The sequence below is a fragment of the Idiotropiscis lumnitzeri genome, chromosome 15 (assembly GCF_059441095.1).
Source record: "Idiotropiscis lumnitzeri isolate Australia: NSW breed Sydney's pygmy pipehorse chromosome 15, RoL_Ilum_1.0, whole genome shotgun sequence".
Lineage (NCBI taxonomy): Eukaryota > Metazoa > Chordata > Actinopteri > Syngnathiformes > Syngnathidae > Idiotropiscis > Idiotropiscis lumnitzeri.
Window position 1 is genome coordinate 4,429,395 of NC_142405.1, and position 23,804 is coordinate 4,453,198.

General features: G+C 43.2%; 2 protein-coding genes across 3 annotated transcripts; both read right to left on the bottom strand.

Moving 5' to 3' along the window:
- Nucleotides 1–281: 281 nt before the first annotated feature.
- On the bottom strand, nucleotides 282–18,874 carry slc38a12 (solute carrier family 38 member 12). The gene is made up of 10 exons (XM_088317138.1): nucleotides 18,299–18,874; nucleotides 17,412–17,476; nucleotides 17,064–17,185; nucleotides 16,675–16,756; nucleotides 16,492–16,585; nucleotides 16,219–16,302; nucleotides 12,448–12,547; nucleotides 11,210–11,306; nucleotides 4,216–4,309; nucleotides 282–2,031 (listed from the first exon to the last, which is right to left on the bottom strand). The coding sequence occupies exons 2-10, from the start codon at nucleotides 17,454–17,456 to the stop codon at nucleotides 1,268–1,270; spliced, it is 1,482 nt and encodes a 493-aa protein (XP_088173264.1). The 5' UTR covers nucleotides 17,457–17,476; nucleotides 18,299–18,874; the 3' UTR covers nucleotides 282–1,267.
- Nucleotides 18,875–19,169: 295 nt separating this feature from the next.
- LOC148322334 (5-hydroxytryptamine receptor 3A) lies at nucleotides 19,170–23,216 on the bottom strand. 2 transcript variants are annotated; one of them, XM_088317142.1, is made up of 9 exons: nucleotides 23,087–23,216; nucleotides 22,834–22,994; nucleotides 22,266–22,300; nucleotides 22,055–22,093; nucleotides 20,614–20,786; nucleotides 20,376–20,530; nucleotides 19,984–20,194; nucleotides 19,767–19,919; nucleotides 19,170–19,632 (listed from the first exon to the last, which is right to left on the bottom strand). In XM_088317142.1, the coding sequence occupies exons 1-9, from the start codon at nucleotides 23,124–23,126 to the stop codon at nucleotides 19,373–19,375; spliced, it is 1,227 nt and encodes a 408-aa protein (XP_088173268.1). In that variant the 5' UTR covers nucleotides 23,127–23,216; the 3' UTR covers nucleotides 19,170–19,372. The 2 variants fall into 2 exon arrangements, with proteins under 2 accessions (XP_088173268.1, XP_088173266.1); XM_088317140.1 differs by having other exon boundaries at nucleotides 22,055–22,164; nucleotides 22,256–22,300.
- Between the last annotated feature and the right edge of the window lie 588 nt (nucleotides 23,217–23,804).

Here is a 23,804-nt window from a genome sequence, read left to right on the forward strand (position 1 = left end):
GATGAAAATGATTGGCATGCTCATATAAACGCATAAGGGGGAGATCGTGATGAGCGATGAGCTCGGAGGTGATTAAATTGAAAATGACGGAAATGATTCCGCAACGCATCATTCACCGTCGACTAATAATATGTTACATGACTGCGAAATGTGTCGCTTAATTGTTCAATTTGTACACAAAAAGGTCAAATTCATCATAATATTCTTTGCCTCACATTATTTTGGCTTGTTATGCAAATGAACTTGTTTCCTGCATTATTCATGAAATGACAGTCAGTGAATGAATGATGAATATCAACTTTAATTTCTTATGATTCATTCAAATAATATCATAAAAAAACAACATCAACAAACGTTCGTGTCAAAATGACACGACACATGACACAAACACGTTTGCCCACTTTGGCGGATTGTCGGCTCAAAGAAAACAGAACAAGTACAAGGATCCAATCAAAAGGCACCACTGTTGCCATGGCAACCATTTCCCAGGCATTTGCTAAAGTCTGTCCAGCTTTGTATGCTGTGCGCTCGGAAACATCAGCATATCCCGTTAAGTGACAACATCTGACTGCTCAATGTTTTTTTTTCCATGATAGAAAAAAGAGCACCAAAAAAAAAAAAAAAAAAAAAAAAAAAACACAAAAAGTAGAATCACGCAGAATTGTGCACATTTCTGACGTTTCCCACCAGTGGGAAGTTGTCGTCAGGATGAAAAGTTTAAAGTTTAAACTTTACTTACTCAGCCAATCAAATATTCATCTGTGGTGGAGGTGGAAAGGAAAGTATTTGGTAGAAAAATCAAAATAAAATGTTTGGTAGATCTCACATCTCCATTTTTCCGCCTTGAACAAATGCTACACTTTGGTCAACTTCAGCCTTATCATGTTAACACAAAAAAACTTTGTGAAAACATACATTATAAATTTGTCATTTATGCACACAAATTAGTACACGTAATTCGTACGTGTAGCCGCAAATTAATTAATATTGTATCTAAAATGTACATTTTGTGTCCACAAATGAGTTTCTTTTGTCCACAAATTAACATTTTCGGTCAATGTTTTCTTTGATATTGCAGCTCAGAGTATGTGAGCACTTCAATTATATTTTTTCCACGTCATGCATACTTGTCTATGTGTGCCGAGTCCACGGTGGACCCCCCCCCATCCTCAAAGCTAACGAGGGCAAGCGAATACAAAAGTGACGTATAGTTGGTCCTTTCTTGATAAATTAGGTAGAATTCAGTCAAAGGCACAAAGTGGGCGTGTCACTTCCTGGTGTCGGTCAGGATGATGTTGGCGGTGACGAACATGAGGCAGAAGACGGCCCACAGCACCACGAACCACACCCAGGCGGCGTGGCGGAAGGGCGAGCGGTGCGGATTGACGGCGTGCCGAGCCGTCACGGGCTCCACGTGGCGGCGGGCGTGGTAGACCAGCAGGGCGGGCACCACGTATTGGATACCCGTGCCGGCGTAGGCGCCCGTGATGCCCACCAGCGACTCCAGATTGTGAGTACAGAAGGCCACCAGGATGGGCGGCACCAGTGTGATGAGCGGGAAGACCACCCGGTCTACAACCCACGGGTAAGTGCCGCCGTCGCGGTGGAAAAGCGTCTTCCAGTTATTGCGCAAGGTGACGGCGATGATGGGGAAGTTGGTGCTGATGGTGAAGACGGGGAAGAGGCCCAGGAAGTAGCGCAGCGCCGCCACATCCAGGACGCGGCAGTTGTCGGTGAAGTTGAGCGTGTACATGTCGTGGATGAGCGCGCTGTCGAAGCAGAAGATGGCGGTGAAGGAGAGCAGCGCGTAGAAAGCCAGGATCAGCACGTAGTCGGCCAGCACCAGCACGCCCACCCGCTTCTTGTCCGAGATGGGCGTCACCAGCGAGGGCAGCGAGTGCTGGCACATGAAGGAGTAGACGCACACGCCGAACAGGTTGGGCACGCCCGCCAGGGAGGCGGCGGGGGGGCGGCCCTCGCCTGCGCCCGCCCCGATGCGCAGGAGCGCCAGGATGATCATCATGGTGAACGCTGGGTGGGGGAGGGGCGGGGTGGGTTGGGGAGAAGACAAGCAACGTACATTTATGTTAGATTAGATTGTCACATTTGACTTTTTTGCCTTAACACAAAAGTCAACTGGCCTTTAAAAAAAAACATGCTGAGAGCTGCCTACAGACATTGCAGATTATCAGAAGAAAATTACAGGAACAAATGTTGATTTTTTTTTTTTTTTAGTCCAGAGGTTGCACCAGTGGGGTTATTATTTTTGGATTGCGACATTCTTAATGACGACAAACATAGAAGAAGAATTTTCTCCAACCATCTGTGATGTCCACATGATTCCCTCCTCTATCAAGCGCTCTCATTGCGACAACTGCCGTCGGATATCCGTCAGGATAAAGCTGACACACACACGCACACGCACACCCACACAAGTGGGGACAATCGAGCGTGCTAGCTATGTTAGCAGCAGCCGGTGTGATTTATCTTTGCTTTGCAGGCCTGCCAATGACCTTGATACTTCAACTTCATGGCCCTCTGAGGACCGTCTCAGACAAACACACGCACACGCACCCCCTCTCACACACACACACACACACACACTACACACAGACTGGACACTTCAAGGAGACATCGTCGGCCGCTGTGCTCGCCTTGGAGGGGGTTTGCTTCACAGGACATGGCGTTGGTGTGCTCAAATAATCAAGTGACGCTGAAAGGTCGTCAATCTCAATTATAGTCACGCATGTTTGGAGAGGAGGAGTGTGTGAGGTGGCTACTACGTGACAGAGATCATTAGTGAGCGAGTGAGTTAACGAGCTCGTTGCTCGTGAGTTACTGGCTAGTTAGTGAGCGTGAGTAAGTCAGCGACTTGACAAGCGTTGCTGATTGACAATCCCGACACGACTGTGTGTGACCTGTCGAGGAGTTGACCGAGGACAGCCGAGCGGCACGACGAGGCCGGGAGGCGGAACCCGCGGCACGCTAGCTGCCCGCTAACCCTGACATCGCAAAAGGTGACGGAGGATGAAGTCAGCATCGTGTCGCACGCTGCGTCGCAACCGCTACACGGCCGACGATTGTCATGTCCAGGGTGGGACGAAAGTCGCTACAGTCAAAAATGAATCTAAAGTAGGGAAGTAGGAAGGGTTGAATAGAAAGGAGAAAGGACGGACGAAGGAAGTATGGAACGATACAAGGAGAGAGGGACAAAGGATAAAAAGAAGGAATGAAGTGTACAAGGATGGTCTGAAAGGAAAGAAAGATGAAGTCGACAAGACTTAAAACCTGAACACCGGCCTTTCAAACCCTCGACAAATTGAGAATAAAGAGCCTAACTCTTACCGGACTATAACGTCAGACTTCATCTGGAAGCGTTTATTGAATTTGACACAGATGGGCGGAAAGATTTAAAGTCTGCGGTATCGAAGGAGGACATTTGCAACATTTACGGGATTAAACTGTTCAATAAATGCAGCACAGCGACGCTGGCGCCACCGCGAGTGCATCAAGATGGAGCAAGAGTGAAAGGTTGAGCGAATAACACACTCTTGCGCTCTTGCCCCGAACGCCAATGCGCGTTTGAGTGCGCCCCCCCCCCCCCCCAACCGTCGGACGGCCGCTTTATTTTGCTTCAAGGCGAGCGTGTGAGTGAGTGACAGCCCAATCAAGGGTGGGACGGCCCGTCAAACTTGTCAGAGTGACGAATGAGAGGAGACGGGAAGCAAGCGGGACCCGACCTTTGATGGACGCACCTCAACGCCGCCCAGACAACCAGCGGAGGGGGCCACGATGGATTCCCGGAAAGATTGACTAAGGAAGTGGTCAAAATGAACATCTTTGGAGAAAGTCAAAAGTCAAGGGTTGATTTAATTATTTTTAATCTGGGGGAGGTGGTTTGACCCTAAAATGGCAACCCAAATTTCATGTTGCTTCATGGATTGCTTTTTTTTTTATTTTCTTTTAAAGGGATACTTCACAAATTTAGCAATTTCTTGAATTAAAAAGTTAATATTTTGTCTCTAATGAATTTGATCACGCCGTTTTTTTTCATGTACAATAAAAACCTTAAGAAAACGCAACAACCAATCAAGGCTCAGTCTGCCAACCTCACGTTGGCTGTGATTGGTTGATTTTTTTTCATTTTTTTTTTTTTGAAAGATGACATCATTACTTCTCATGTGTGATTATATAGAAAGAAAAATAAAGTCTTACCAATCCAGCGCATGAGTGAAGTGAGCATCTGAAGGTATTTCGTCTTCTGCGCATTGAAAAACGTGAACGGTCCCAACAGAACAGTGAAGACGCTCTGCAAAAGAAAAAACAAAAAAAATAGTAATTTTTATTCAAAGGCTAATAAATGCCATCTGAGTTTCACCGGATGACTGACTGCACCACTTTTTTTCACGCGGCAAAAAAAAAAAAAAAATAAATAAAAATAAAAAAGGGTAAGGCTACTTAAGAAAAATGTGTTTGAGCGTTTCTACCCTCCATTTTTTTTCCAAATGATCCGGAAAGCGACACTAGAAAAACGCCATTAAAGGTTCAAGGAGGAACATGAGTACCGGCACGCATCATCAACAACGATGATGATGATGATGACCAAGATCCACGGTGGCTGACTAACTAACCATCCAAGGGGTGGAAAGAAAAATGCAAAAATAAATAAATAAATAAAAATCAACACCATTAGCACTAAACGACCGCCATGACGTTTTTAGAGCGTTTTGGCCCATCAGCTACATGTTGCATAAACTCACCTCACCGGTCTAAACGTGTCATTTTACCATCGTCGCTTAACGACGGGGTGCTTGGGAACGCGGCCAGAACTCATGTTGGGTCTACAGTCCTGCGTGAGGCTAATGGGCTACGACTTGTAAAGCCGTCAGTGGCGTTCCTTTACGGGAGGCGCAGGTCATAAAGTACATGTTAGGGGGGGGGGGGGACCAGGAGGTGTGTGTGGGGGGGGCTACGGATGCCTGCTCGAGAGAACGCTGTAAAAAAAACAAAACAAAAAAAAATAAATAATAGGGGTTCGTGAGGCTTTTTTGTGGGTCAGCACTTGAAAAATGGCCTAACAAATTTTATGTTGCTGAGTGATTGGGGGCTGAAAAAAAAATACCAAAGAAATTTGTTTATATTTCATATATTTTTAAATAAAAATGGCAGACTTCCTGGCTTCTTAAGACATTTTTTGTAAATCCTGCCATGATAAACACGTCTACCAAATGTTATGCCGCCAAGGGAAAAAAAATGGCTTGAGGGTTCGTGCTTAAAAATTCCTGATCAATGCCAACCAAAATGGCTGACGACGACCTACCATAATGGACAATGTTTAGCTTTGGGTTTTTTTTTGGGGGGGCGCACTTTAATCCTAGAAAAAACACTTCAATTCAAACACACCTCCACAGTGTATTTCCGAGCACGTTTTCTCAAGACTTTTTTTGCATGTCCACCAAATGTCACATTGCGATGGGAAACTAACTTGGGGGCTGAATTTGGGTTCAATTGTGCAAGGAGGGGGGGGCGCTTTGAAGTTGAAAACGTCCCCCGTTCAAAGAGTGAGGTGACAACAACCAGGACATTCCCAAGAGCGCTTAGCTTGGGGCGTAAGAACGGCACACTCGGACCGAGAGGCAATAACGGCTGAGTCAGGGGATGAGAAACTGCAAAGGTGACCAAGGCGCTGATGGATACAAGCTCGGCGCTTCATCCTATTAGCTCCTCATAAAAAGATCGCCGGCCCCAGGCAAGATGGCAAATCAAGGAAAAACGCCAAAGTCAAGCGCATGAATAAAATATCAGCACACGTCACGCAAAAATACAACAAAGAAATGCATATAGACCTGAAGAAATTGTCGGATTTAAAAAAAAAACAGACGGAAAGTTTTCATTTGACGATAAGTGATTAACAGATTTATGGAATGATTACTCATTGTGAGGAGTACGACTGTCAAGATAGTGTTTGAAATTAGGTTGGAGCTTCAAATTTGGATTTTGAGATCAGGTTTTGGGTTCAAAGTAGGGTTTAAAGCAGGTGTTGGGCAAACTACGGCCCGGGGGCCACATGCGGCCCCTGAAACGTTTTAATCCGGCCCGCCAAACTTGGAAAAAAATTCAATTATTTGGTGTGTCAAACACAGATATTTTGTTGTAATGCTTTTGTTCATTTTCATTTAAAATTAAATGTATTTTTATTTTTTTTCTCCGATGAGGTGAGGTTACCAAAACACTTCAAATTTTAGAACCCATTGTGGCCCACCAATCGAAAAAGTTTGCCCACTCCGGGTTTAAAGCCTGAGTTTGGGTTTCAAACAACGGGAATACGGAGCATGCAACTATTTAAAACGTTTCAGCTTTGCTGACGAGACAACTTTTGAGTTGCTCTCCCCTCCAATTGTCAGCGACAATGAGACGCCATTTCATTTCATTTGCTTTTTGATAAATTAATCAATTATTATTAATTACGACTCATTGCAAGGAAACGGCTCCCGTGATTACTTACCACTCGTACAAGAACTAATTACTTGCTAAGCAGAGCAAACCTTTCCATTTTATTTACGAACGCGGAGGATTTACGGTGGTATAAAAAGCTTCTTTTTATGCTTAATGACAACAAACCCAGTCAGCAAGGATTATTGACGTGACGATAAAAATGTGGCGAGTGAAGTGGACGAAGGAAGCAGACAAGAAGAAGAGAGCGTAAGTGGGCCATAAAGGCCCGGCAGGCAGGCAAACCGACCAAAGTCTTAATGGGCAAAACAAGTCGAGTGAGACCAAAACGGCAAATCGGCGCAGCTCCCGCCGCAAGACGGAGGAGGGACGGTGAGCACCTCCACCTTCCAACAGGGAAGAAAAGCAAAAGTCTCTGTCAGAGCTGCACATTTTCTTTCCGTTCTTGTGAGCTGTCCCAAGAATTTTCGCAACGCGTTTTACTGAGCTCAAGTCGAGTTGACGTCTGCGCCGCTCACGTTTCCTTCCGTCTGTTTGTTATATGGTTTATGCGCTCGACAGAAGAAAATTGGAACAATCAGCAGCCTGTCACGCCGACGTCCATGTCACGCACGTGTGTGTGTGTGTGTGTGTGTGTGCTGGCCTCTCAGGTGCGTGAGCAGGTGTTGTGCATGACAGGGGAGAAACGTCTCATTTAGCACACTGATGCTGATGATGTCACCTTCATCTGTGATCACAGCTCGTCAACCGGGTGAAGGTAAAAACAAAACAAAACAAAAAAAAAGATCAGCTGTCTATTGGAACATCACTATTTTTGTTTGGAGAGGAAAAAAAAAACGTTTACCCCAAAAAAATGAATCTTGCAAAAAAAAAAAAAAACGCAAAAAGGAAAATAAAATATGACATTTTACGAAAAAAAAAACAAAGAAAAAAATCAAACTAAATATCTAAATTTGATTCATGAGAAAGTGTCCTATCATGAGAAAAAAATAATTTTAGGAAGAAAATATTGAGAAAGTCGTGATTTTACAAAAAAAAAAACCAGAATAAATATACTTATTGTGGGGAATATATTTAAAATTTTCTAATTAAATTTAAGTAAATTAAGAGTAAAAAATAAAGTTGTGGTAATGGTAATATTACAATAAAAGAGCAAATAACAAAAAACAGTTCCTAATTTCTTGATGCTAAACGGCGAATTGCGTCCGTTATTGGAAAGTTGCAAAAATCTGCCCGCTTGCCAGCCTGTTTAAGTGCCACGATGGAAATAGAAATTCGGATAAAAGATGAGCAAGGGTCGCGGCGGAGGACGGCTCGCGAGGTCAGCGCAGCGCCGCCAGACGAGAACGATGAATAATTCTGCTGCTTCGTTAATGAAGACTACCCGTCGGAATTTCAAAATCGCACCACCGATTAAATACTTAAAACACGCTTGACCCGCGAAGCGAGATCATTTCCCAAGGAAAGACTGTAGAACGCAATCTGATTTGTTTGGATTTTAAAACAATGTCTTTATTTTTTTTTTTATCTGTTGACACCTGTCACTCATCCGCGATTGACCTTGAGCTCTCCTTGAGCGCTCCCACCCCCTTGTGGCTGGAACAAGTTCCGCACCTGCTGCGATCATCCCCATCAAGCCATCTGCACCTCTGAGCACTCGGCTGGGCTGCACCCCCCCCGCCCCCCCCGCCCTCCTCCCCACGTCAAACGACTTCTTCTATTCAATAACGCCTTCTGCTAGCTTAAACATGCCGCAGATGTTGCACTGCTGGTCAAGGTCAAACGCGCAGCGTAGGAATGATGCTGCATTAGAGGTGTATGGAACATTAAACGTGTGTACCGTATATAAGCCTCATTGGGCGTGCGACGAACAGGAGATATGACGGAATCTTTTATCATTAAATATAATATAAATGTGGTTTTTCCATAAACATGTCGTGCATCAAACATTATGAGTAATCATAAACTCGCCGTGCGGTTACATTCCACATCGACCCCCCCCCCCCCCACAACAGACAAAATGTGCAAAGTAGTATTCTAGGTCTAGTAAATTTTAAAGGAGCACAGGTATTATCACGGTAGTCGCCCATTGAGTGACGTAAGAAACGGGACAATTTTCGGCCTGGAGTTGTAGCCACTCTGGCGGTCCGTGTTGGACGGTGTGTCAGTTGAAGCGACCAGCAGTGGTGCTAAGCATGATCGAATGAGCGTATTTTGTGAACCTTTTGTTTAATGAGGCGATTAAAAGCGCCGGTCCCATCGTGACTCTATCTATGACATCTGGTCCGGATTAGAATTTGTTCCAACTAGCGGTGGTAGGCTGGATTGGGCTGGCTAACAAAATTGACCTTAATGGTTGATTGGCTGCGCTTTACTGTACGGTACAATAAAAATAAATAAATCTACGATGCACTGAACACACAATAAGACAACCGCAATATCTAATATATTATTATTATTATAATATTTTTTCCCAAAAGCATCCCACTTCAATTAGCCGTGTATAGAACACATTTACACAACCTTAACACGCATACTATCAACAGGACAAAGGCAGCGAGTGTGTGGCCAAGATCCAAAATGGCGGCTCCCGCAAGGAACGAAGGGCAATGAGGCTCCTCGGAATAAAACATTTACTGTGTGTGGAGGGGGGGGGTGTTTGTTTCCAAGATTTAAATTAACTTCACCCCAACATGCAGGACAGCGGCCACACAAATGTAATGGAAATATCTACATGGAGATAAGCTGCCAACAATAATGCGGCGTAAGCATAAAGTGCATATAGCGCATTGATTTTTTTTTTTTTCCCCCCCTTACACTGGGGGGCCATAAATCAGGCGTTAAAACGGCGTGAGGCGTAGCATGCCGCCCGACACTTGGCGAGCTAAATGCGCCAAAGGCAGGGGACAATCAAGGACGTGCCAGGGTTTAATTGGAGACTTAGGGCAGGCGACACCCCTCCCCGCCGCCGAAACATGCCACCACCCGCGTCTTAATCTTTTCAATCATAGCGGCGCTAAAGAGGCAGAGATCAACGGCGGACGGCGTCGTTACGCAACCGCCTCCCGCCACATTCTCGCCTCCGTGGAATCAATCAGCGTGCAAAAAAAAAAAAAAAATCGCAGCCAATTGATCCTCTTAGCAGCTTCTGTTGTGTCACATGACATAGCGACGGCTAGTTGATAGCGCGCACGCTAATTAGGCTGTGGGTCAATCTCCAACACACATCTGCATGAAACGCAAACGTAAAGGAGGTCCAAGAGAAGTACAGAGAACATACCAATGAAGACGTTTGCCGTACTGTGGTGGATATTTGTCATGTGCGGAGTTATGAAACCCTTGGAGACAATTTTGTGTTGAAGCGTATAAATAAACTCGACATGACTTGACCAATGGTCTGTCTGAAGGGAAGGAAAACGAGAAACTCAAGTTCAGCCAGAGGGCAGCAGGCAAAGACATCAAAGTGTCTATTAACTGATTTGAAAATGAACAATTTGGATGAAAAACGACCACCAATATCTCATCACAACCTTTTGGAAAGTGACTTTTTTTTTTTATTATCATCGGCGAGAGGACAAATCATCACCGTTGATCGGGAACAAAGCGCACCGACAAAAGCCACACGTGAACAAAATCCAACCTGAGCGAGAGGTGGGGGAAAGTGAACAAAGCAGCGGGATGATGACTGACAACATTAAGCATCCTCTAAGAAGCCAAAGATTTATGGCCCCCGACGCCGGCGTAAGTCGTCTCGTTTTACTCGACTCCTTAATAAAGCAGGATGCTTTTATGTTCGCCGCATTCCTCGTCGGCCCGCGTTCACGGTCTGATTGTTAAACATTAACGGCAGCGGCAGAAGGCTCATTTACATTCCGCCTGATGCCCGTCGTTTGACTTGTGATTTATACCCACCGTTTTGTGTCCCCCTTCAACGCCGCCGCCATATTTCTCATTTAATACACCATAAATCAGAGGCAGATTCATTCAGGCCAGGACAGATTAGCGGGAATTACGGACACTTTTTACGTGTCGTGCAGATCCTGAAATATATCCCATGTTAGCACTCTGCAAACATTTTTTTGGGGGCTAGGGGGGCAAAAAAACGGCCCCCTAAAGTCTATTGCACATGATATTTTGGTGGACTGTCTATCATGGGTGGACCAAGAAAGAAAGTCTCGAAAAGACACAGGAAGTCGGCCATTTTGGTTTCAATTTGATGACTCACCACCAAACCAAAACTACAAACCTCTTTGCAACATGACATTAGGTAGGCGTGTCTGTCTTTAGAAGACCCACAAAAATGTCTGAGTCAGCTCCGAAAAGACCATTTGGATTTGAGACTACCTCATTAGCCTCAGTTTGCACAGTTGTGCCTAACTTGATTTTTTTTTTTTTTCTTAAAATTCAGCCCCTCAAGCCAGTTAGATTTAGCAACACAAAATTGGGTCGACATAACGGATCATGGAAACACGCACAAAAAAAAAAGTGTCACAAAGCCATGGAAGCCATTTTGCTGACTCAAGGTCATCACGGCCTTGGAAACCTCGGAGGAGTCTGCGTGGCTGCAACGCGAGGGAAGCTTTTCATGGATGCCGCCCACCCAACCCGCACGTCTACTCGCCGATAGGGAGTGGTCAATTATTTAAACTGGTCATCGGACAGTCTGGCGAGTCTCTTTAGGCCAGCAACCCTTCGACGTGGCTGCGAGGAACGAGCACTTGCAGAAAAACGCGAGCAATGAGAAGCAACGACTCACCAGAAAGACTCTGTAGGCATCTTTTCTGGTCACCGAGCCCCAGCATGCGTCGGTGTCGTTGTACTTCACGGCGCCAGCGCTGCATGAATGGTTCCCACTGAAGAAATTAAACACAAGCAACGTTTCAGCGCACGTTCATATTCATTTGCAGACACGTGCGGCATCAGATCGAGAGCCGTTTCTCACTTTTTGATCTTCTCACGGGAAATATTGGAAACAGCTTTCATTGTGACAGCAAACGGGAAGCAACTATTTGAAAACGGCATGAACCGTAAACAACAAACTGGTCTGCTGGGTGTACTTACTAAATGCTTGAAATTAATTTTGAATTATTCATTTATAATTTTGAAATTAAAAAATAAAAAATAAATAAATAAATAATAATAAAAAAAAGAAATTGTTTAAAATAAACAATTATGTAAATTATAAATGTAATAAAAAATGAAATAAAAACAATTCAAATTAAGTGAATTAAAAAAAAGAATACAAATAATAAAAAAATATATAATGAAATATAAAAAAAAAATCCCCTAAAAAAATTTTATTAAAATATTGTATATAAACCATATTAAAGGTAAATTGATGTCAATTATTTTTTTTTTGCATTACCTGAAGTTTTTATTATTCAGTTTTGTGTGCTCCTACAAAATAAGGCAATAAAACCATTTTTAAATGCCGCTATGCAGTTTAGGAAACTCAACTCATCCTCCTACTCTGACAGCTCTCTATCAAACCTAATTAATTCATGCAGGGGAACCTAATAAAATGTCTATTGTTTGTAAATATAATACAATGATCATTACATTATTTTTTATGGGGCGGTCTTTCTTTTCAGAAGGATTCAAGAGAGAAAGCACCAGTGTGACACGTTCCCATCACACCTTTCAAACAACACAATGTGCATTGGTGCGCTCTAGCCTTCATAATAAAGCATGGTGGCAATAAAAATGTGTCTGGAAGCCAGTGGACACTAGCGAGATTCCCGGCGGCGGCGGCGGCAACAGCAGAAGGAGGTCAGGCGGAGTCAGCTTGCCATTATTGTCTCCACAAACATTCAAAACAACAACAACACGAGCCGAGGACGGAGTCGCTCGGCCGTGCCAAAATGCACGCGAGCAAACGAGCTTTCCAAAATGGAGGAGGAGGGGCTGGCGGGTTAGGGGGTGCGGCTATAAAATGACTTAACATGCAAGTTTTATCCGGTCGTAAACGACAACGAGTGACAGAAGGACGCTCACCAGGCCACCTCCATGAGGGAAATGGGCACGGCTGCGGCATAGATGGCCAGGTCGCCGTACAGGTACACGATGATGCAGATGTAGAACATGTTGACGCCCACTAGAAGACAACATTGCCAGAAGAAGACATTATTTATCATGTCATGGGGAAATTTCAGTAAAAATTAGGCTGAGCTTGATTAAACTTCCTGTTTTCACACGTTCACAAATACTGTGCTGCCATCTAGTGGCCAACAATGGAATTACACCTAAAATATAAACTTTAGTCCGCGGTGGAGGGAGGTCTAGTCCATTACTGCCACATATGGTACAACATGAAAACTATTAAAAAAAAAAAAAAAGAGCAAGAACAATAGTTGCACGTGTATGTAGTTGGTGATGAAAGCCGCATATCGGAAACGACACGTGAAGAAATCCCATCAAGATTATTTGTGTGCAATGGGAAGCGTTTGTGGACATTCTTAATCAAGCCGCGCCGCTGTGGTTGTCTTCATTATCATCGGAGCAAACAGCTCATCGGGAAATGTTGTTGGCGGACAAACAAGACCGACGTGCGCGTACCACTTTTTAATATGCGCGCTCGTCCCTCCGCCTCATTGGCGCAAATATTAAATAGCCGTAATTAAATTAACTCACCGGTGCAAGGGAAAATTTTTATTCCTTGCCATCTGCCCTCGCGTTACCCCCCACGTCCGAGTTATCATCATACAGCGATGATCATCGGAGAGACGCCCCCCCCCCCCCCCGCCTCATTCATCACCCTCAGTGGGCGAGGCAAAGAACGGGGGTCAATGGTGAGCTAATTGATTACGGCAGAGGAAAGTCAAGGCGGGTCCAGTGAGGAGGAATAAAAAATGGCAGGTTTACAGCGTCAAATCCGAGAATGGGTTCTGCCATCAAAGGAGTAAGTTGAGGAATTAAACAATAAAAAATGAAACGAGCGCGTAAACAAACATTCATCAAGTTAACGGGCTGGAAATACAGTCGATAGCCCCTTTCACGCTGCCTACAAAGATGGGAATTTTGCGGGGGGGGGTTTTTTACGGTGGATTGATTATTTGCATGAAAAGTACTCCCATAGAAAAAAAGGTTGAAGTCAACAATCCAGAACATTCTCAGCCAAGCTTAAGGAAAATTCAGACTTTTTCACAGTTTGCTGTTCAGAGTGAAAGTTGGAAGAAGTCAACATGCAATTTTTGGGAACATTTGACAGATTGGAGAGTGGCAGAACGCCGGGCAAGAAAAAAAAAAAAAAAAAAAAGCCAGAACATTCTTCGTATACCTCCAAGTGACTCACACTGTTGAGCTAAAGCAGAAAAGTTTCCATCTTTTTCCAATTGCTGCTCTGCGTGAAAGGCACAGGCAAGGGATGTCGGTTGAAAAACTTCAACTCAGTAACAGAGACGTTGGCCCTGCAATCACGAAGCTTATTCAACTCAAACTCAAAGTGTCCGAGTAGCCCCTTTCACACAACCTATAAGGCCAGTAATGTTCCACCTTTTTCCGTGTGAAAGGTACCGATAGATCGGGTGAAATGTCTGCAAATTTCCCCGCCTTTGACGATGGGCTAAATAATATCGAGAACCTTCTCATGAGCTGAGCTTGACGTGTGTCTGTCGCCCCTTTCATCCTGCCAATTTGTGGAATTTATCTCCCATTTTCACAGCGTTGAAAGCAATTGTCACTGTTAGACAACATTGAATTGTTTTTGGGAGTAATGCCTACGTTTTCTGGGTTTCTGCGTAAAAGGCAAAGACCAGTAAATGCTTACTCAGACTGCAATAAAGATGGTGAAATCCCCTTTCTCGCTGTGCATCAAAGGCAGATTTCCCTCCGCCCCCGCTCGCCACCTCTCCTCAATGTCAGTAATATTTCCCAATTAGCAGGCACCGCATGCCGCACGTGTCGACGTGTGACGTCCCGCGTAGCCACGAGTGGACGCCATCGTCCGTCAGCGGGACGCCAAATTGACTGACAGCCGCCATCATAGCCGCACAGCAGCAAAGGCTGTTTTTTTAATTTAGTCCTCAACACAGGAGGGCCACTCCATTACATTCACACTCAAAGGCCATAAAGTGACCAAACCAAGCAAAAAATACGGCACGGGGGCCACATCCGGCCCGCCGAAATACTCTGACCGGCCCGCAGTTATCATGACGTCAAACGAGAACGATGTGGTGCTTTTATTTTGAAAGTTGTGCTTTTATTTTATGTGCATACCTGTGAACGCTAGTAAGTAAAATCTATGACTTGTCTGAAATGTTGCCAACTTGGCGACATCTTTGCTATATTGAGCTATTTTTCCGACCCCTCTCGCGACAATTTTTCCTGGTTGTAATGTTTGCAACATTCTTATTTCCAAAGATATTTATTCAAAGAAATAACTCTAAATACAAGTCAAAGTTCTGGTTAGCATATTGTACATCCTAATTGTCTGCAAGTTAGTAAAAAGTCTTTTCCTAAAATGGTTCATCCCCAGTGCTTGGTCGTAGAGTTTGCCCTCATTAACCTTCGCCTTCATGTCTGCTGGGAGAAGATCCGACGGAAAGTTTGATGAACGGACGTTTCGGAAGATTTGCAAATTAAATCTAAATGGAGACCAGACCTGAGGCGGCGGCCCGGCCACACACGCACGCACATACTTTGTCCCCAAATATCCACAAATAGGACACTGCAGAAAGGAAACCTGACGCCCGCCGACCTTGTCAACACACAAACTGATGCAGAAGGTAGAATTGTCACATGGCAACACCACAATGTCCTCATTTTCACTTCTCGTAAGCCCCAACACCTTGGTGCAAAATTATATTTTATATTAATTTCTCCACATTTTCCGACAATTTTCTCATCTTGCAGGTGTCCCTATACTTTTGACTGCCATCCAAGTATCGTAACCTACTTACTTAATTGAAAAAGAAAAATCAGCATCATTTCAGATGTTGCAGTTCTAACTCCAGCCTTACAGGTGGCAGTGATGAGCAATTCTACTTTTTTTGTGTATTCATTTTATTGCTTTTCTTCCCCCAAAGTTGATGAATTAAAATGGATTAAAATGTATTTAGATAATTAAATGACTGCTTCACTGATTTAATGCATCTAGGAAATTTTAAAATGACATTATGCATGTATAAAATGCACCATTTTACTTGTTTAAAATATAACCAAATTTAAGTCTAATTAAATTAGGTGTAGAAAAATAACATGAAAATACTTTATTATATTGAATTTTAAATTGAAAATTCCATTATTTTATGAGTTAAATCATTGCTAAATTAATTCTGATAAATTGAACTAAAAAGCAATTGGAAGATGAAAATAAATTATTTTATTATTTAAGTTAACTATTTTAAAAATTCCACATATAATTTGTTTATCATGAGTCCATTAAAAAAAAAAAAAAAAAAACGTCACCTTTGATCACGCGAGTTGGGTCACCCTTTGTACTACACGCTGAGTTTTCTTTGTGTAGAGGGAAGAAGTCTATTGATTATTTAAACAACAAGGACATCTCCGGGAGTGTCCATTTCTATAAGATAGAAAAAAATCGCCCCATTTCAAATAAAACGTCCTCCCATTGCCAAGAATGTGTGCTGAGAGCTTCCCCTGCTGGCCACCGAGCACCTGAGTGCATCTCGCGCACACAGACGCACACACAGCCAGTGAAGCAACGATGAGGCTGACGGTCCTGCAGAGGGAATTACCACCTGAGGCGTGCAGTCCTTTCCTAATCGTTAGGGTGAGGAAGGTGACGGACGGGACGAGGGTGTTTACCTTTGTTGAAGAACATGGACGCCATCTGGCCCATCTCCACACGCTCGGCGATGTCAAAGTGGTCCACGGGACCGCCGGAACGTTCTGGGGAAGGCAAAGAACTGTGAATTATTGAAGGAAGTGTCTGATTCGGATTTATCCAAACTTTTGGGGACTTTTTCAATTACATTAGGTGACTCAATAATTTTGTTCAAACTCCACGTGCCCCAAAATCAGGGGAGCTGCTCGAACGATTGCCATCTCTTTGGTCCCAATGATGATTTGACCACTTACGCACTGACAAGATGGGCTTGGTTTCCGGTTCGCCACGTCCCCTCGCTGTGCTGTCATCGTCCGAGTAGTCTGAGGTGGAGTCGTTCTCATTGATCTGCGGGTGACCGACACCGCCGTTGTTCATACGTAATTAATTCATAAAAAAAACCCAAGTAATAGTTTAGGATATAAAATTAGGATGACCTCGTCCTGTTCTCTCCTCTTCCATCGCAGGTGAGCGTTGGCCGCCGCCATGGCCTCGATCACGAAGGTGGTGGTCATGTAACTGAAAAGGGGTGGGGGGGGACACTTCATTAGGAACACAACTTCAAGAGACGATACACCCCCAAAAAAAATCTCTGTACGAATGATAATCAAATGTGCAATATTGACAAAATTATTGGGACAACTCCAGGAAGTAAATAGGTGGATAAAGTGAATGTGTGGCACTTCAACAAAATGAGTGGAACAACTTTAGGATGTTAAAAATCGCAGAAAAGGTTGAGTTTCGGACAAAAGTATTGGGACAGTAGGCCAAAGCTTTTGAGACAACACCCAGCTTTGAAAATGTTGCCCAAAAGCATGCCACTCACCTCATGAACGCCAGGAAGGAGATGAGCGCCAAGCTGAGTACCCAGCCGGCCGTGGCGAAGGCTCTGGGCATGGTGAGCGCTCCTGTTCCCACAATCAGGTTGAACATGTACACCAGACCCACCTGCAGCAGACAGACATTTTGTTATCACTCAGGAAACATCCCATCAGCTCGCATAGAGCTTTAATCATTCAACGCGTGTGCCCAGAGAGCGGACGCGCGTCGGCACTTTAGCTTCCTCTTCACTTTCTTATTGAGCAATCCCGTCTCCAAAAATGCGTGAGCGTCAACATCTTCAAACGCTTTCAGAGAACAATATAAGAAGAACGCTTCTTGGAGGCATACTCACAAAAGCGGAGTAGGGCTCCCCCGTGTCTGTGATTCCACCTGCCATGATATGGCACCTATTATCACCTGGGGGGAAAATAACAAAAGTAGAATGAACAAAAGTGGGAGGAGGATGGCATTCAGGTAAGAGAAAATGGCACCTTCAGGGCAAAATGGCTGACTACAAATTAAACCCAAGTAAGGCAGGCCTGGGCAATGCATTGTAATTCAAATGTATTCCTCGGGATGACTTCTTTTTTGTAATCTGTTATTTTAGCAGCTTCTGTAGTTCATGATGTCTTTGCTAACCTGCACTTTCCTCACAAACGACTCCTTCCTCTATTGACCGTGAAAGCAACTTTGTATTTATGCATCCTTCCATCCTTCATTTCAACCTCTTTTTTTCAGCATTCCTTCCTACTGCCTTCCTTTCAGCTCAGTCAGACTTGCTTTTCTTTTTCAATTCTCCCCTTCCTGCATTTTATGTATGTGTCCTTTCTACTGCCTGACACACTTTTCTGGTTTCCTTCCTTGCCTCCTAGAAGCTAGTCCCCAACTTACCCTTCTTTGCCACCTACCTTGCTTTCTATCATCTTTCCTTCGTCCGTTCCAGACTTGCTTTTTATTTCACCTACTTCCACGTCAAAACTACGTACCAACAGCCTTCCTTGACCTAGCCTTCTGTCTTCCTTCCTTTATTCATTCATTCATTGCCTCCTTGCCTCTTTAATTTTACATCATTCCTTTCCTCTTTCTGCCTTCGGATTTCTTTCCTTCTTTTTGCATCTTTTCTTGATTTGTGGGAAAGTCATTTCCTGTCTTTTTATTATTTATATTTTTTTCTGCAAGTTCTATGAACCTGTAGAAAAAAATGTGCCAAGCTGACTGAAAACGTAAACATTAGCTCACCTGTCTCGTCGTGTTTTGCTAGCTGTACGTAGCCGCTAACAGGCTAGCAGGACACTCCGAGCCGTCAGCTGGACCAAATCCACACCGACCAGCCTGTGCGCTCCACGCGAAAGCAGAACTTCGCTCCCGAGTTGCAACATGAGCTGTTTATGTGGTTCACGAAAAGTGAAGAGTCGCAAAAAGTGAATTTCCCTATCGACGTAGTAAGGAAGACGCACAGCTAAGCTTTAAGGGTTCACAAGAAGCTTATCCGCTATGGATTTTCAAAATAAGAAGGTCTTGGCAAGATTTCCACGGCGTAGCTTTTACTTTGAAGGTTATGCAAAGTTGGAGTTGCTATTATTGCGATAACCTTATCTTCTTAGTTGAAGGGTTGCTCGTTTTGTAGCGCAGTACGCAGCTTCGCCAAATGAAACCAGAAAATTATGAGCTTGTCACATGAACCCGATAACAGAAATAGTCATATTTATTGAGAAACCTAAAGACAAACTAAAGACAAACAGGTGCCGGACGACACGTTTTGTTATAATTCAAGAGTTGTGTCATTTTGTTGGTTACCGCCCCAACGTGTAGCCCCGGTTCGGAACAAATTCACTCCCGTGACGTCATCACCGTCATATTGTGGCACGCGAAGATCATATGACACGTGGACTTCGGTGCAATGGAGCGATAAGAATGACAAATATTCATCGTTAGGAAAATATTTTAAATGAAATCTCAGTGAAAACTAAGAATAGAAAACTACACATTAATAAGCAATGTAAAGGAAGTGTAGCACAGTGGTTGATTGCACGTGCAGCGCAGATGAGAAGCAACAGGAATCGATTGTATAGATGGCATGCATTGTAAAACAATGACAAATGAATTGGAACACTTGGATAAACATAATTTAATTTTCATGATCATATCATCCTACCGTTGTTGCAACTTAATCACAATCTTGTAATTATGGAAAATCGACAGATTATAAAATACTGGAAAATTGCAAAGTATGATTTATAGACCAAATCGGCGACACGCTCAAAGTAAACCCTGAATGTTCAAAGTATTTTAATCGTGAGCGCTGTCAAGAGTTTAATTGAAAGACCCTGGCGGAATCCACAGAAAATACACCACCAGCACGAAAGTCACCACAGTGAGAAGATAAACAACGAAGAAGACAATGTCGATGATTTCCGCAATCCGTCGAAAGCGTTTGGGGTGCGGTTCGTCCTCAACGTTTGCCGTTTCCCGCCGAGCCACCCGAACCTCCTGCAGAAAAAGTCTCAGCTGTTCGCGCTCCGACAGTAGTTCGACTTGAACGGGCAAACCTTCCGCTTTCTCTTTCACGGCATCTGAAAGGACACGGGGGGTTCATACCAGTGCCGAAGTCTAATGTTGCACATTACTAGTAGTGCTATGCAGCTGCAAAGCATAACTTGTCAAACGTGTACCAATCAGATTTGTAATAGGGCTAAAATCCACCAACCTCTCTCCTCCGATTTTTCCGAGTGACCTTCTCCATCAGACGCCCTTGCTGGCTTCTTGGCAATCTTCTCATCCAGGTCAATGATGAAGCTGACCATCATGGCCTCGAGCACACTAATGCCCACCAGGGCAAACACGCCCGTGCAGAAGTTGGCTAAACGGTGGGAGAGGCGAAGTCAGCGAGAGCGCGACGGGACAGGACGGCGCGGCGCGCTCACCGATGATGGGCAGGCTGTCCTCGGTGGAGGGTAGCATGTCCTTGAGGATGAGCAACAGGACGGAGATGGACAGCAGGATGGTGACCTTGAAGCTCAACTTCTCGCCACGGCCCTCGTGGATGAAGAAGGACGCCAAGTCCAGCACCAGCAGGTAGAAGAGCGGAATGATGAAGATGATCACGTATAGCATCGGCTTGCGTTCGAGCTGCACCTGCGCGCAATGTCGGCCATCGGGAGAGTTAAACTGACATGCAGGTAAATGAATCCAATAATTGGAGTGTAGAATGTTCATCTTTGACAAACGTAGGAGAAGGTGGTAAGTATTCAGATCATAAATGTGAGAAATATAATTTATTAAGGGAATTTGACTGCGAGAAGTGTTCAAACCTCACATGGTAAATCAGTTCACTTATTTTGGGGTTTCCATTGCTGGACACGGTTGTGTTGAATGCTTGCAGGCTCCACTCCCCACGAGTCACCATGAACTGCTCCGACATGTTTGTGATAAATTCGTCGCCTTTAATGGTCCCGAGTCGAATGCCCCGATCTGATTCGGGATCAGGACAAGACCCATTGAAGAAGCTTCTTTCCTGAATCCCGCCGTCGTGTTTGCGTGACGTCCACTCTTACCGTCAGTGTTCATGGCGCTGAAGGTTAAAGTGCAGTCCTGCCGGTCGAAGGGGAAATTTCGAAGGTTGAGGGTGCACGTGGATGTCAGCCGCTGACGGGTGGTCATCCGCACCATTCCGTTGGAATATACTGTCAAGTAGTAACTCTTCTGGCTGCTGCCGCTGTCCGAGGCACTGTGAGCACATCACAACATTCCGTTAGGTCTCTCACTAAAGATAGGGCAGCAAAAATCTGCGCTGTCGACTATATGTGGTTCATTTGGTAGCTGTTGGACAACATCTCTTGGAGTGGTTTGCCTTTAAGGAAGGAATGTGCCATTTCAAGTATATTCAAAGTAAAATGACAGACATCATGTGTCTTTCAAGGCAAGGTTTCTTGAGAATATTTTGTGGGTCTACTCATGACAGAAATGCCTTCCAAATTCAATGTGGCTAAGTTAAATTGGCTTTGGGGGTTGAATTTAAAAAAATAATAATAATGTGGACTGTTATTTGAGTGTTGCACATTTTGGTGAGTCATCAAAGTGAAAACTTTTTTGAGTGTTTTGGGCATGGCTTCTTGAGACTTTTTTTTTTTTTGTGGGTCTCCTGATGATCAACTACCATATTTCATGTTGTTAAGTGAAACCGCATTTGGGGTCCGAATTTTTTAAAATAATTTCCAGGCAAGCCTTCTTGAGAATTTTTTTTAGGGGAGGTCTACTATTATTTTGCGAGGTCAATTTAAAAAAAATAAATAACGTGTGGCGTCATTAGAATTTTGTATTTTTTGGTGAGTGATCAATTATTTAACCAAAATGATAATTTGGAGCATTGCCTCTTGACACTTTTTTGCATGAAAGACATGGCAACCAAATTTTACATTACCAAATTAAATCGCCTTCAGGGATGAATTTTGCAAAAAAAAAAAAAAAAAAAAAAAATCACTCACCGAGTTCAGAGTTTTGTACTTTTCGCTCAAGCAACATCCAAAATTCTAATTAAATTATTATCATTATCATAAACATCATTTTTATGATAACACAAACAGTACTCAGTGCAAACCAAAGCCACACGTCATGATAATCATCTGCTTAAATGCTGACCTCTTAGTGTCAGATGCCACTTGGGTTGTACCAAAAACGGTTCCTGTTGAGTGTGTAATCAAAGCGATGATGCGGCCGTTTTGTGCATCTATTAACTGTGCAAACACACGCACGAAGGGGACTGCAAACATTTACACTGTAGTTTTATTTGTGCACTTTGATTGCACATCTTCTGCAAAGGCCGGAAAGCTGCTATTGAAATTGCTCATAATAGTGCCAAATGGTGCCACAATAGACATGTCTTGGATAATAATATATTAACATGTAGGGAACAAAAAAAGACTCACGGCGGCAGCCACGTGAGTGCCACCTGCTATTATGTCATCGATGATAAAAAAAAAGGTTAAGCCAACTCACTCCTCTTGGATGCTTATGTCAGGTGTCCACAGCATGGACCTGGGAATGGATAATTGGGTGATGTTGCAGAAATCCAACGGATTCCATGTGAGGAAATCGTTTTTCCAGACCTGTTTACACAGAACAGGAAATATAGAAGATGCATCACATATATTAGTTGTGGATTTGATTGGCATCAATGGAAATGGAGCAGCTCCTCACCGTTACCAACCAAATGTGGCTTGTGAAGGTTTGAAACTTCTCGTCCTGCATGGCAAAGAAAAAAAAAAAAAAAAGTATTTATTTACTAATATTTTTGGAAATTTAGCCCAAAATATTAATTTGAAAGTTTGGCAAAATTAGCAAGAGTTCAAAATACTAAAGAATTTTAAACAAAAATTAGTCAAATATTTGGCATGTTTTTTTTTTAATCAGTAAAAAAAATAATAAATAAAATTAAATTAAAATTTAAATATATTGTAATTTTGCATATATATATTATGTAAAATTGTAAACTGAAAAAAATAGTCTAAAATATTGAATAAAAAATATAAAGAAAAATAATAATATAATAAAGAAAAATACACACAAAAAATATTGAGCTATAAGAACAATCTCACAGTAAGAACATAATAGAAAATACAGTGAAAAAAACAAATATTAAAACTGAGACCAACATGAACGATTATTCAAATTTCTCACTGTAATATTGGAATTGCTATCAGGGTGAATCAAGTCAACCACATCATCCCTAGTATGTGTTAAGAATGCCTTTGAAACTTGTTTTTCTTGCGACTCACCACCTGGAAAATGCCATAGAGCAACATGTCGACAAACACGTTGGTAACCTGCTTCCAGTCCTTGACGGGCCTGACGTTGGCCAGAAAAGTGTTGGAGGAGCTCAGCTTCAAGTGGTCGAGCAGATTCAAGTAGGAACATTTGGACGCCCAGCAGCACGACGCTGCAAAGGAAAATAAATAAAAATTTTTTTTTAAAAATCATCAAAATACCAAGTAGGACAAGTTTGAAGAAAAGTCAACTGCATCGACTCACCAGCCAGGCTAAAAAGAACGACGCTTCCCCAGGTCGACATGATCGTTTGGCTCAGCCGCTAAAACAGTGGCTTTTTAAAAAGTACGCGATGGGAGGCTTGCGTCAACGGCAGAACAATGGGTCAGTGAACGCATCGCGGCGCTCCTTTCATCTATTGTATCGAACGCGACGAATTGAGTCAACAGCTGCGGAAAAGTGTTTGCACACACACGCTGAATGTGATGTCACACACGGGCCGAGTGAGGACAATTTTGGGGCGGCCTCAGCTTTTGGAGTTTCGTTGTATTTAACTTTGATGCGCAAAGCAGGCGCACTTCATCTTCTCATCATTTTATTCAGGTACTGTTTAATTAACTTGTATGCAAATGATTTTAACCAAGTCATCATTTCAGTATTTTTTTTCTTTTCCACCATTTAAGTGCAGTGGTTCAAACTGTACAAAAAAAATTGTTTGTTTGAGGGGTACTTGGGTACAAATGCTTGATTAATTGGTAACTTGATTTCCTGTAAAGAACAGATGAGTAAATTTAAAAATGTTTAATTCATTTCTATCATTGGTTAATGAAATAAAATCTAATTTGAATGCATTTGTTATTTTACTTCTGAAATAATTGGTCAATTCATTGTTAATAATTTTTTTTTAGTACCAGAGATTTCTAAAAGAAAAAGACTTTTTGGTTAGCATATATTGTTTTGTAGTGAGCGGATGTGCAAAAAA